General features: G+C 43.6%; 1 protein-coding gene and 1 long non-coding RNA gene across 4 annotated transcripts in view; one reads left to right on the forward strand and one right to left on the reverse strand.

The window, feature by feature from the left end:
* Nucleotides 1–7,477, reverse strand: part of LOC106859813 (alpha-2-macroglobulin-like) — a 36,331-nt gene extending 28,854 nt beyond the window's left edge. For all 3 annotated transcript variants that reach the window (XM_088159205.1, XM_088159204.1, XM_088159203.1), the window contains exons 1-5: nucleotides 7,259–7,477; nucleotides 3,298–3,481; nucleotides 2,450–2,606; nucleotides 1,839–1,891; nucleotides 1,141–1,161 (exon numbers count right to left, since the gene is read on the reverse strand). In XM_088159205.1, the coding sequence (XP_088015331.1) occupies nucleotides 1,141–1,161; nucleotides 1,839–1,891; nucleotides 2,450–2,606; nucleotides 3,298–3,481; nucleotides 7,259–7,347 (504 nt within the window). In that variant the 5' untranslated portion in view covers nucleotides 7,348–7,477. The remainder of the gene's footprint in view (nucleotides 1–1,140; nucleotides 1,162–1,838; nucleotides 1,892–2,449; nucleotides 2,607–3,297; nucleotides 3,482–7,258) is intronic.
* LOC148224717 (uncharacterized) lies at nucleotides 6,689–14,038 on the forward strand. The gene is made up of 3 exons (XR_015801294.1): nucleotides 6,689–6,926; nucleotides 8,106–8,275; nucleotides 13,472–14,038. It is a non-coding gene; the product is annotated as an uncharacterized LOC148224717 (long non-coding RNA).
* The last annotated feature ends 365 nt before the right edge of the window (nucleotides 14,039–14,403 follow it).

Genomic DNA, 14,403 nt, shown 5'->3' on the forward strand with positions numbered 1-14,403 from the left:
CAGTTTGTTTTCTTCCTCAGAAAGGTATTCTATTTTTTTAAAATTACACAAAGGTTATGAAATTATTCAGCTTGTTAAGCAAAGACATATTTCTGGAGGCAGTGGAGAGGACATACTTGTTCTTGCTGCTTCCATGAAATTTCTGTACTAAGTTAAGTATCATCTCATTGAAAGGGAAGGGCCCCCATGGGACAGCCCTAGCCAAAGGTGGTTCTGAGCTGCCTCCCCTCGGCCTGCTAATCCACACCTCCCACTGTCTTACTCTTCTTTCTCCAATATTCACAGATCGTCAGTGGCCCACCAGCTCTACAGCTCTTTTTGGAAGTTTGTTGATGGGAAGAGTGAACGACAGAACTCTGAAAAGAGGATACAATAAAGGGGCACAGCCTGGTTTTGTCCTACCTTATGTCTCCTCTATTGTGAATACTCTCCAGCTCTAGACAGAGATGGTGCAGAATGGATACAGCAACCCCATGCAGCAAGGAATAGTAAAAGGACTGACTACACAGGACTCATTAATCACGTAAACCTAAATAAAATTTGTGGACACTAATTTCAGGGTCTCTCCATGAGCCCTCATCATTAGTTTTTCAAAAGAAGATAGCCCAAATAATAATTGTAAATTTTGGGTTCTCATCTGAAAAAGTGAGTGCTTGAATCATTGAAACATCCTTCCTATTAACTTTTGCCTGCCACAGAAGTTCCCCATTAAAAAAAAAAAGACAGACAAAAAGAACATGCTTGCAAAGACAGGGGATATCTACTTACCTAATTTTGTTTCTTTGGTTTTGATAGCTTATTTAATACTTGTCTCTAATTTCAACCACACTTGGCAGACAGAAACTCTGTTCTGACTGGGAAGAGGAATAAGCCGTTTTGATGACCTCTAGCCAAGTGTAGTTCTGTTCACAGCATGGCTTGTAATGGTTAATTAGTTTTCTCCTAGAGCTCATTCTGTGACCAAAGAACCATTGTTGGAACTTATTTTGATGCCCAACTACTCAGCCTTCCTTTAACCAAAGGGAAAAGGTCACACACCCGTGATTTTCCCCTTGACCCTCCTCCTGAAAACACCACTAGGGACTGGTACCTCTGTGCTTGCACATTCTTCTGCAAATAATAATGTTATTTTCCACTCACCTGAATGTAGACAAAGGGGAACTGTGGGGAAAGAGCAAAAGAAAATCAATGTTAGAAACATTAATCACACAGAAGTAATTTCCAGATTTGGACTGAAGGGCAGAAGAACAAACTTCTTAGAAGTCATTTGGGTTGTTCCTTTCTGTACTTGCTCTATTTCCTTGGTTCTTGATGGCTAAGGGAATCTTTTCTACAATATTTTAGGGCCCTGACCTTTTGTCGTACCACAGTATGGAGATGTGATGAAGCATGGGTTTTCAAAGAACTTGTCTCCATGAGGAACTGATTATCAAATAAAATAAAAGGTGAGCTTGCACCCCTGACCAGTTCCATAAAACCAAGTTCTTGTCATGCTGCTCTCTATGGGTGGGATTGCACCCACTGCCAGAAACAACTGCACACCTGTCACTACCAGTGGAAACTTGTCCCACACATTTTTTTCAGTAATGAAATTCCTGACCACATGCTTAGCCACATACATAGATTTACATATCTGGCTTTAAACATCTATATGCTTCTGAAAAGGGGGATGGTTTTTTCAGCCAATAGAGACAGATGGAGTGTGTCCTAGGATAGAACATTGTGTGAGAGAGTATCATATGCTTTAAAGGCTGTCCTCAGTGGTTCTGGATGATGAAAACAACGGTGTCAATTAAGAATTAAGTCTCCTGGCTAACAACAAGGAATTAAGGCTCTACCTTCTCATTCAGCGGGTAGAAGTCTTTATCCAGAGAGACGATCCGAAACTGAACTGAAGAGTGTCACAGAAAAAAAGGAAATTCCACTGTTAAATTTGTAGCCATCACCAGGAAATATAAATATTTCAATAATTTATAACTCAGATTCATTCCACAGATCAACAGGCTCTGAATTGAGATGTCTAAGTAATAGAAACAATTACTCCAGGCGCTTTCTCTTGCATATAGTGAGGGGCAGATAAATTTAGAAGGATAATCAGGTCTTGGCTGAATTTAATTATCTCTTGGGAGTGCCTGTCCTGCTTTGTTGATTCTGGTGCAGCCAAGGGAGACTCTGCTTTGCAGTCATCCCAGTTTTGTGCCTCTACTTAAGTAGAATGGATCAGAGCCAGTACCTACATCTGGTTGAGATGCTGTGCCTGGAGAATGAAGACTAGGAATGATGAAAGTGCCATGAGCTAGTCCTCAGGTGACAGAAGTAAGATTTACTGAGTACCTTAGATCCCCCCATGAAGAAATCTGAAAACTTTAATACAAGTATGGCACGTCTGGATAATGGAGCCCTTAAGATTTTATGCTGTCAGAGTCAACACCAGCCCAATTCCTGGTACCTGTCTGTCCAGGCTTGTAGATGGGTTTGTCTGTCTGGACGAAGACCAAGCTTTCAGAATTCTTGACCAGCACTGACTTGCGGCTCTTGAACTGCAGTGTGTCCCCTGTCACCGTCACCGTGAGAAATGCCACTGATGTGCTATTGGATTTTGGAAGCTAAGGAGAATGAAGAGGATAACTGCTTTACTGATTCACCCCATTGCACTGAGTGTTGAAGGAAGAAGTGCTAGCTGGGTCAGAAAGTTCCCTAAAGGGACAAAAAAAACTCAGTGAAGGGAGCAAGAAAATAACATGATTGCCTTCTGTCATTTATATACTTTTCTTAGAGAAATATTGAACCTGATCTTATTCCATCACATGATTTATCAAAAAGAAAATTAACCCAGATTCATTAATTAGGGTATGGAACCTGTTGTTTATATTACTCACCAGCCAGCCTTCCACAATAAAAAATTGTGAATAAGCTCCAGAAGAAGCCATGTGACTTCATGGACCTCACTGTCTTTAACAATTCCTCACCTTTTCACTCCATGCTGATATTTTTCATCTCAGGCTTACACACATCAAACAAACATGGGGCACATTCTGTCAGTCAGAGTTACCCAAGATATCTCTAAGACTTGCATGCAGAGAAGTATCATGTGGAACATAGAAATTGATAATGGGGGAAAATTAGTCCTCGTAAGACTACCACAGTCAGTGATCCACATTAAGTTAATTATTTTGTTTGACTTAGCTTAGGGGTCTCTGATTGCAGTGTGTATTACTTCTCATTTCTGGACTCTTTGGATCTACTATGCCACATCAATAAACACAAGAGATCATCCCACAAGGATGAGATACTCACAGAGAAAGGGATGCAGGTGAACACGTCTTTCTTTGACACCACATCTTCAATCAAGCTCCTGTTCTCCCCAAGGTACTCGAGTGTGGCACTCAGTGTCACAGACTCGTTCAGGTAGGTCAGCTGAACGCAGATTTTCTCTTGAGAATCCGTGTGTATCAGAAAGGGCACCAGCACCATGTACTGCCTGTGAAGAGAGGGAAACCAGAAAGACGAGAAATATGCAACAGTTTTAAGGCAACAGTATTAAGTGAAGAGAAATTAACAAATCAGCATGCCTAATCCATTGCCATCCCTGCGAATTGTAGTGCATATAACATGAGCATTCATTTTATTTTGGGTTTATACATATTAAACGGTCTTACTAATTAGCCTAAAAGCAAGAAAATGCTTGCAGTTGAAGGAACAATTTCTATGCTAATAGAGAGTGCTTTACAAAGGATGTTTTGTTTGGCTTCACAGCAGGGAGTAAGGACAGTTTGAAAGGTTTCAGGCTGTTAATTGAATTTTGTATATCCCACAATCTCCTTTTAAGACTCAAAGGCATTAGCTAAAAACAGTTGAAAAAAACCCACCCACTTGTCTGGCTGCTCCAGCCTTTGCCTATCCAGGTTTCCAAATCCTTCACATGCTGAGCAAAGATGTGAGTGCTTGCAGTTTGGACCTTATTAAGACAGGCACACAAAGGATTTCAGAGTGTAGTGTTTTATTGCAACTCAAGTGTACTTGCATCTTCAAAGAGCTTTTGACAAAGGTCCCTCACAAAGGACCCTTAAACTAAGCTGCCATTCAATAAAAGGGATCATTTTACTAATAAATCAAATTATTAATTCTGTCCTGGATTAAGTGGTTGAAAGAAGGACAGAAGGGGTAGGAACCAGTGAAAACTTCCAGAGTTTGTGTTAAGACCCCTGCTCTTCTGTACCTACCTAAATGATCTCGGAAGTACAATTTTCTCATAATTGTGCAGGATAAGAAAATTCTAAAAGTTAACTAACATATTTGTGGAAAGGATTTTTTGTATGATAGAACTGAGTAGCAAAATAGCAAATGAACTACTCATAAAGGGAAAATAATAATCGAGCTCCTACCACTCAGACTTGAGCACTCTTGGTCAGTCTTGGAAAATTCTCAATCAGTAATAATTAACAAACAGACTGTTGGGAAGTGTTCAGAAAGGACTAGAGGACAAATACAGATGCATCCGTTCAGAGCTACATTTTTGCCTGGGCTCTGAGCTTTCTGGGGAGTCCTAACGCTATTGAGGAGGCAGTGGGATCCAGGCAGTACCTGCATTTCCTTCTCCATGAGGCAGCACTGTGATGAAATGCGGTGAGGAGCCTGCTGCCAACTCTGCTCAGCCAGTGCTGCTTCAGAAGCTGTGAAAGGAGGGAACTCCAGCCTCCCAGAGAGCGAGTTACAACTTGTGACTCCCTGCTTTCTCCAGCATTTCCTTTCTTCCACAACCTTCTTACCACGGCTTCAGCCCATGCTGCCTTTCCTAATGCCATTCCCCCGGCCCTGTCAGTGGCACTGGCAATGTGACAATAACATCCAGTCTACAGAAAGGACAGCATGACCTAGTTTGTGGGGAATTTGGCCTCATTTCTCTTCCTGTTCACTGTTCTGCTGAAATTTTGGCCAACTTGCAGAACTTCCCCTTAGGCTGGCTTCCCTGCCTTTGAAATAAAGATGTAAACTATGCTGTTTAGAGACCTCTCTTTAGGTGTTTTGGGATGTGTTGTTGAGAAGAGACCGATGAATTAAATTATCATGAGCGTTTTAAGTAACTTTGGTCACAAAATCCATGTATAGACATTCCAGGACAAAAAGCATCTGGGCTGACAAAAGAGACCTCAGCATGCAACGAGCTGTTCTGACAAGAGTGGCAGTGACTCTGACAGAGGCATGCATCAAGGAGGAATAGGAGACCCTAGAGACAGTGGCTGAGAGTTAAATGGTGAGTTTGCCTATATAGAGATGGTAAAACTGGAGCTTAAGGTGGAATAATGTGTGTCTGTATATTGACTCTCACCTACTTGCTAGAATAAGCACCCAACCAAAGAAGGCAGTGACTTTCATCAGCCCAAACCCATAGCTGCCAATTCAAGTGTCATTATCACCTCACACTTATGACCAAATGCAGAGTACTCCCAAGCATGTCCACTCCACTGTAAAACAGCTTACATGCACAACCAGAGTAGGAGAACAATATTTTTGGCTATATTCCTCATAATCATAGAAATTTTGCTTACAAAAGACCTCTGGACGTCTGGAAGTCCACCTTCCCTCCTGGAACAGGACTTCTGCAAAGGACACCATAGATGGAGTTTCTACCATCTATCTGGGTCACCTGTTCTGGTGCTGCACTAGCTTGATGAATATGTTTTTTTCTAGCATGCAATCTGAGCCTTAATTGTGTCTCCTGTCCACCTGGCCACCTCTGGAACAGAAATAGCAGCAGCTATTTCTGCCCAAAGGAGTGATACCCCTACTTGCATAGGGCACAGCAAGCAAGTCTTGGTTGGAAGCTTAATTTTTGTCTTCAATTTAAGGGTTGCTTCCTTTCTGTGTTGTATACAGCATCTTATCTATCCTGCAAGCACAACAAAACCACTTATGCTACCTAGAAGTTCACTGCTCAGAACTGCCTCCCTACTGGGCTCCTGTCTTCCTTCTGTGGACCCCAACAACACCCCTCTCTCTCCCACCTCTCAACCTTTCTTTGTTCTTCCCTCCCAGAACAGGGCTCAGGTAAGGGACAAAAAGTAGCCTACAAGAAAGATGCCAAGGGACAGGACAAGGGGGAGTGGATTAAAACTGAAAGAGAATAGGTTCGGATTAGATATTTGGGAGAAAATTTCTTCCCTGTGAGGGTGGTGAGGCACTGGCACAGATTTCCCAGACAAGCTGTGGCTACCCCATCCTGAAGTGTTTAAAGCCAGATTGAATGGAGCTCTGAACAACCTGGTTTAGAGAAAGGTGTTCCTGCCCATGGCAAAGGGTTTGGAACTGAGTGATCTTTAAGGTCCCTTCCAGCCCAGTATGGTTTCATTCCCTTTCCCCCTGATGTTGGGCAAGATGAATTAAGATTACTTAATCTTCACTATTTAGTAACATCAGATTACTGTAGGGGGACTAGAGACCTCTGCCTGACCCCAAAGCAGACTTGGTTGGCTGATCTACTCCAGAAGCACCCAAACAGGGCAGGGATTGATGGTACAGCAAGGTCCAACCCAGCCAAGGTCCCACCCAGCCTAGAGGCTTCAGAGCAGCACTGTCTGGTGGGCAAGGCTGGGTGGGCAAGGCTGGGTGGGCAAGGCTGGGTGGGCATGCTGGACTCGTGCCGTGCCAGGCTGGCCCTCTCCCGGGGCCAGGGGCAGAGCTCAGGCTGTAGCCATGCTGCTGGGCTGCACAACCCTGTCCTGGAGGTCCAGGGAGGGCGCTGGCACCAGCCCAATCTCCATGCCGGAGGAAGAGAATCTGGGTCACAGATCCTCTCTGAGAAAAAGTACATCTGATGCTGCCAAGGGAAACAAACTGGCAGGAGAAAGGGGAGCAAACTGGCTTGAAAGCAACAGGAGGATAGGGAGAAGTAACTCAGTGATTGAAACAAGGATACTCTGGGAAAGGTAAGCACCTGGACTCTGGCATCATGCCCACAACATCCCAGGCCCTGAGAGGCTTCTAGGTAAAGGTGCTGTGAGGATCCAGGCTGGGACTGTCGGGCAGCTGCAGGGCAGGACCGCGGGCACTGTGGGCAGAGACTGGGGCTAGGGTGAAGGAAGGTGGCCACTGTGCTGGGGAGGGGTCCCAGGGCTGGACAGCCAGGGATAACAGGATGGGAGTGGGGAGCACTGTCAGAGCTCCGCAGGAAACTCAGGGCTCGGTTGTTAGTGGGAAGAAAACCGAAGGAAAAAGGGAGCACTTAGACCTCCCTCCCCCCTCCGCATGTGTAGCTTACGGTTCTGTGTTGAGTGGAGTATTTCCCGGAAGGAAGAAGAGAAGAAGGAGGAAGATGTTTGGTTTGCTGGGCAGCTTGTCCTTCCCCATGGTGCAGAGCAGGTTCGTGGAGAGCCAAGCAGTGCTGCTGTTTTCCTGCACCTTGTAATTCTCCTCCACTCTCTGCTCTCTCAGCCTCTTTATAGCTGCTCTCTGCAAACAGCCCAGGGGCTGGAGGAGATAAGGGCTGGGGGCCAGGGCCCATCCGGAAACAGGGAGAGGCAGCAAGGAGGAGCTGGAACAGAAGGACAGCATTTGGCCAGAGACTCTGCAAGTGGGGGAAGGGTATTTATTTGGATAATGCTTATATTAGAAAACTTTGAATGATTCATACCCTCTTTTCCTTAACGAATCGTAAATCTGCAGTGTTGAGGATATGAACTGTGTTCAGCACATGGTAATATTCCCTGAGGGTAGCATCCAATCACAGCAATCTGATTTAAATTTCCACAAAATTTCCCTCACAGTTTGTCTTCTTCAGAACTTCAAAATATATTGTTTTGGGTTGGAATGATTGTCACAAAAGATTAAATTAATAAGTTAATACAGACCATCATAAATATTGATAAATTCCAGTCTCAGCATGCCTCATTCTGCAAAGTTTCTTCTGAGCCATACAGTCCTCACTGCTTTGCCTGGCAAAGATGACACAGAAATTTGATGTGTCCTACACCTTCAAGTTTATGACCACTATAGAAAACACATTTTCCCTTGAAAATAAAGCAAGATATTGAGCTGTGTAAATTTAATCACCTTAACCCAATTCTGGTATAGTTTCCTCTGATTTCTTTTCAGTTTCTATTTTTTAGCTTTGTAGGTGCCTGCCAATTGTCCAAAAACAGAGTGTCTGCAATTGCAGGAAGAAAAGGTATCTGTGGTTGTGTGTAAATACTCTCAGTACTATAACAACAGTGGTATATGTGGGAATCCTTGTCTGTTCCAGAAGTCTGAAGCAATTTTGGAACCTCTGCCACCAAAGGTAAATAATCAGAAAGACACTTGTTTCTCTAATATGATCCTGTTCAGTCTCCTTAAGGGCTGTAGCATAATGCTCAACCCTCTATGCCAAAGTCAAGCAATAAAGTGAACTTTAACTTTTGGCTTTGAAGAACAGGCATGTTTGAAAAGAAAAAGCCATGGAAACATTTCTTGAAGACACTGGTTTCATGCCTAAGGTGGTCCATGTACTTTTACCTTAGAACTCCTGTTGGAAACCAGCAGCTCTAGCAAAGGAATATCTCTCCTTAGTCCCTACATCAGCTTTGTGTGGTGACATGTGAAAAAATAAAAAACCACTGGAAAACCTAAGACTTATATTAACAGCTCCAGCTAACAAATTGTATTAGGTGTTCAGCTAAAGGCAGAAAAATATTACAGAAGAAAAAACAATCGGTATTGTTATTTTAAAGGAAATCCAAATTATGATATTAGTTTTCCCAGCCTGAGAATCTAAAGCAAACAAACCCAAAGCAATTTATTTCATATCACAAAAAAGTATGATGGGAAAAAGTACTCAGATAAATCAACAGGAATAACAGCAACACCCAAAGACATAAAAAGGGGTTTGTCATTGCATAGGAAACAAAATACTTCAGAGACCACAGGGAAGGGAAGGTCATCTATCAGAAAGCTTCAGACAATCTGAACATTTTACAAGTTGCAGCAAGGAGGAACAGGAAGATACACAGTGAAATCAAATACCACAAAACGGCTTCATCAGCTAAACTTCAAATGAAACTGAAAATGTCAGAATGAATAAAGATTATCCACTTTAGTTGCTTGTTGAATAATTTAATCTGAGAGAAGGGCCTGATGGCAGATGAACTGCCTTTCCCAGACGTGGACAGCTGGGCTGTCAAATACAACTCATATTTCTCTGCTGTCATGAACAAATGAGTAAATTCAGGCATGGCAAAACCATCAATGAATTATTTTCATTTTAATGCACTTTGTAGATTAAATTTCAAACCAGATTGGTACCTGAATTTTATAAATGGTCCTGTGACCATATTTTGTGTGATGTGAGGTGGCCATCTGTAGGGTAAGCCATGTGCAAGGTACAGAAATGTTTTCTGTCTTTCTCAGCTATATTGTAACAAACATCCACATTATGTGTAAACTTGGTCTTGCCTCAGAAGAAATTTATACAGTATGTTGCAAAAAAGGCTATAAACAAGGCATGAGAAATCTACAGTGTGTCTGTTTGATACTTACAGTACACAGCACATACAGAGTAGGATAAATTGTTGAAATCCCATTATAAAATCCCTCTAAGGTAACTAGTGAATGATATCTAATAATTTTAAAATGAATAAACAGGAAACTGCTTGCATGTTAGCAGATATTTTTTGGATATTTCAGAGACTTGAAGATAATCCCTGATGTAGTAATGAATGACAAGCTATTTTAATTTATACTTTTGTACTCCTCAGAATTTTGCCAAGGAGGGAGATAGAAAAAGCCAAAACATTTACAAATGTGTCTCAGGACAGCAGTCAGGACAATCAATTACGCTCTTTTTGAGTCATATGACTCTTCAGATTAAAATTTACCATATAAAAATAAGTATTAAATGCATATTGACTTTCTGTTTAGCTTTGGCTGCTAAGTTATTGTCTGGGCTGCCTCTCTCCTCAGGTACAGGCATCTTATGAAGGTTCTTCTGCTGGCCCTGAGGTTATGTTCAAGTCAGGTTGAACAGTGTTGCAGCCAGGATTTCCTCAGCGGTGCACAGTGGCAGGAACAAGGGCAATGGGCCAAGCTTCATACAGAGAAACGATGAGCACACAGAAGGAAAAAAATGTTTCTCCCAAGGGCTATGTAACAACAGAACGGGCACCCACAGGTGCCTTGAGACATCCATCCCCAGAGACCATCCACACTTCATAGCACAGGGCCAAGAGAACAAGTGCCAGTGTGGAAAAAACCCATACTCACAGTGTGTAGGCATTTCAGAGATTTCTCCCATTTAGACTTAAAGTTCACTTAGCTATAAAACAGTAGAACTCCAGATCACTGCCTCCCTCTGGAGGGCTGCTCGAGGACGGCAGCAGAAGGCTGTGCCAAAGCCACCTCCCTGTGGCACAGCCCATGCTGTCCCCACCTGGTGTGACACCCACCTGCTGCACAGGTGTCTCAGCAGAGGCTCTCACTCCTCAGCCCTGTCTCCCAGGGCTTTTGTCTGAGCCCAGGTGGCCAAGGGGAAGGGCTTTGAGCTTAGCTCATTTCCTGACTTGCTGGGCAACGTAATGCAAGGCCATCGGGCTCTCTCTGTGCTACAGCTAAGCCTGATGTTTGGTATCCATGACATGAGCCTTTTCACAGTGCAGAGAAGAGCTGGAGCTCAGCTGGTGTCCAGATTTCTCCAGGTTTTTGAGATAGAGGATGCTACAGGAAAGCCAAACAAGAAAGTCCTAGCAATACGAGGCAAGGAAATCAGATATTGTCATGCTTAATCCTTTCCCCTGCACCTCTGCTTTGCTCAGCTTCAATTTGTTAGGCAGGGCAGAGCTGACATTTCAATCAGGGGAAGGTGTGTGAGCCATGGCAGTGTAACACAGCTGGAGAACACACTATTTATCAGGAACCTTTTGAACATTTTTTCTCTTTTGAACATTATCAGGATATTTTGAACACAGTGTCCTGCTACAGAGCCTGTCCTGGGAACAGGACAAGACCTCTCCTAAGCAGCTATGGGCTCTGAAGAGAGAGCCAGCTGTGCATCCCACAGGACTTCCCAGATGTGCTTTACCTCGGCACAGACCCTGGGGACACACCTTGCCTTGACAGCAAGGACAGCAAGGGGAGCCAGTGGGACCTGGAGCTTATCACTGCTAGAGAAGTGAAGTAGAAAACATCTGGCACCGTTATGCAATTGCTTCCAGTAATAGCCCAGCCTTAACTTCCCCATGGGCAATGAGTCAAAGGGTAAGAGGCTGAAAAAATGTGTGAGGTTAGCACTTTAGCAGCATGCACAGAGTCCTGTCAGTAGCCAGTGGTGATTTTTATTCCCTTCACCTCTGACTGCCTCATTCGTATGTACCCTCTCTTCTCCCTCAAACAGGACTTTTTAAATCTCCCAGCTGCCAGGTTATATATGCACAGTGTGACAACATGGGGTCCAGAAGCCCTGCTGAAATCATATTCTTAAGGGACATCCTGGTTTGCCCAGCAGGAACAGTGGTGTGTCAGAAAGGAGATCAGTGTGCTGAGCTGCAGCAGTATCAGAAAGGGGAGGAGTGAGACATGCCCTCGAAGGAGGCTATTAGGTCCTGTATTCAATGTAATACCTTGCTTTTAGGATTTTCTTGGCCCTCAAAAGGTGACCCTTTACAAGGTCAAGCAGAAAGAAGCTTTCCCTTGCTGTGAGCTACAGGATTAGCTTACATTATGTTGCATTTACACTTAAAAAATCCTTGAGGAAAGTTTTCATTGTTGCTCTGAATAAAAAATTCAGATGTGTGAGTGATGCTCCTCAGGAAGTCTTCTCTGACACTCGGTGTTTCACAGCCAGTGGTGCCAGAGATGTGACCACACTTCTGTGTCACCTGACTGATGAATTAGATGGTGGGGGACACTTCAGTGCAGACAAAGCCCTACATCCGTAATTGTCCACCAGGTACAAATGAACTCAAGGTAGAAATAATTAGACAACAAGGCTGCGTTGTCTCCTCAGAGCAATTTGACATGGTTGTTTGTTGACTGAAGGGTCGTCTGACACATTTGTGGTCTTCTCTGACCATTAGATTGGTTGGCCATTACTCACACTTCATATTTGATACAGGTACTGAGAAGAAGCCCTGAACATCTAACACACAGCTGGAGGTCTTGCTGTGCTGCTGTTAATAGCTTGGCACTAATGCCTGTGACACTGCAGGGATCACAGAGGATTTGAGTCAAAAGGTGGAACAACCAAACTCCCTGGACTGAGGACCCCTTTTTCTGACCCTAGCTAAGCATTTGAGAGGCCTAAGCAAGAGAATGATTCATTCTAGAGCTCATTTTTCAGGAGAGACCCTTTTTTTTGTCTCTAGATTGTGCATCCTGCTGCCTGCAGGATGAGACTGGATGAGACTCATCCTCTACTGTAAAAAAGTTTATGTTCACTTTTAAAAGCAGGTATGGTCATTATAAGTCTTCTTCTTAACTGGGACATAATATCAGCTTTCTGCAGATCCTTGAGTGTGGGCTCCACATGAGTAGCAAATCAATTCCCATGGTACAAATAAACTCTACAAATAATTATTTAACATAAAAGGGAAGTAAGCTTGACAGAGCATTTTAGTCAAAGACACTATGACGTGATAATACTTCATTAACTCTTTTTATTCAATAAGAACTGCATTTCAGAACAGTTTTTAATGTACTTCTAGAAGAGCCATGCATGGACCCACAGGACATCTAGAAGCTTCAGAGCAGGTACAAGGACACTGGCAGACCCCCACAGTGAATCTGAGAGTTTCCCATTTATTGTAGTGTTGCTGACAGTGTCCTGCACAACAATTTCAGCTTTTTTAAACTGAGATGTGCAATACCAAGCACAGTAAGCCAGTGCATGTGCCTCAGCAGTATGGGACCTCGTAGCAGCTCTTGGGCCAGTGAGCCTGATTTTATTACATTTGGACAACACACTTTGCTTAGTCTGTATGTCTGAAAAATTACAGTAATTCTACTTCCTGAGGCCTGGAACACTCCCCACATCTCTGGCACTTCAGGGTTGTCAGATGACAGAGGAAGAAATTACATTCAGTCCAGTGGTGTCCCTGTCTTGTTCAGTCCACAATTAATATACTTGCTTCAGTTTCAGGTGTGTGGCACAAAACCTAGAGCTGAAATATGACACCAAGGTTCCAGACATCTTGGAGGTGCTGGAATGGGTTTTAAGAATATTGCTGTTCCCTGTGGGAACAGGGAACAAGCAGGGAGACATGATCTAGATGTAAAAATCTGGAGAGAATGTGAGCATGGGATATTTATTAGATCTGACTGCAGGCAGCAATTATCTGTTTGAGTCGAAGGATAAAACTGAGTAATAAATGTTATCTTTTCAGCACACAAAGGAAGAGATTGCAGTGGGAAATGGGCATTTCATGTTTTAAAAATCAGGTTTGGCCTAGCAGGAAGATAAGGTTTCAAAGGTATGATAAAAATGCATTTTCTTTCTTTTTTTTTATAGGACCTTGTGTCTTCCCAGGAAGCTATGTTTGGCAGAACAGAATAACATGTTTCGCCAGACCTGAGGGCATTTTTATGAGTTCCATATGAGATGCTGAAGCCACTGATGCTTAACTGGCCTTACTTTCCTCAGAAAGATATACACCCTCTATCCACATCCACTCACTCTGCCTTCCTTTTCTCTTCTTACTGTAACTATTGATTTCTATTGCTTTAGTCCAGCCTGATGCTGGATGCTTATGTAAATCAAGTCAGTTGCTACAATCTGTGCTGAGTCAGGAATGCAAAATTCACAGCCTTTCTTGCTTTCCTCCTCTTCCTCCTACTGCCAGTGATGTTTTAATTTTGGAATTCTGGATGGATATCAGAATTGTACCCAAAGCTATTTCATAGCCAACAAATTCTTCATCTGTGGAACTTAAGAAAGTGGCTTTTTATAACTTTTTTTTAATAACATATTTTTTATGCATTCAGTATCATGCATATCCTGCATGGTCGGCCCTGTGGAGTTCTAAAATTCAAATTGTTTAGTTCGTTTTACAAAAAACTTGATTGAAGGAGAGGGTTATTCTGTGTTGACCTGATGATTAATTTTCCCTGGGAAAAAACCGCAAGCCCGCACGCAGCTTTTAGGAAATCACTTGGTGGAAGGGATCCTGTCGAAACACACCCTAACCCTCGGCACTTCAGTCGTTTGCACTGAAATTCTTGCTCGGGCCCCTGCGCCACGAGTGCCGCTGTCCCCCCGGCTCCACGCCCGCTCCGTCCCCGCTCCATCCCCGCTCCATCCCCGCTCCATCCCCGCTCCGTCCCCGCTCCCTCCCCGCTCCATCCCCGCTCCGTCCCCGCTCCGTCCCCGCTCTGTCCCCGCTCCATCCCCGCTCCGTCCCCGCTCCGTCCCCGCTCCGTCCCCGCTCCATCCCCGCTCCATTC

Source organism: Sturnus vulgaris, chromosome 2 (genome assembly GCF_052056855.1).
Source record: "Sturnus vulgaris isolate bStuVul1 chromosome 2, bStuVul1.hap1, whole genome shotgun sequence".
Taxonomy (NCBI): Eukaryota; Metazoa; Chordata; class Aves; order Passeriformes; family Sturnidae; genus Sturnus; species Sturnus vulgaris.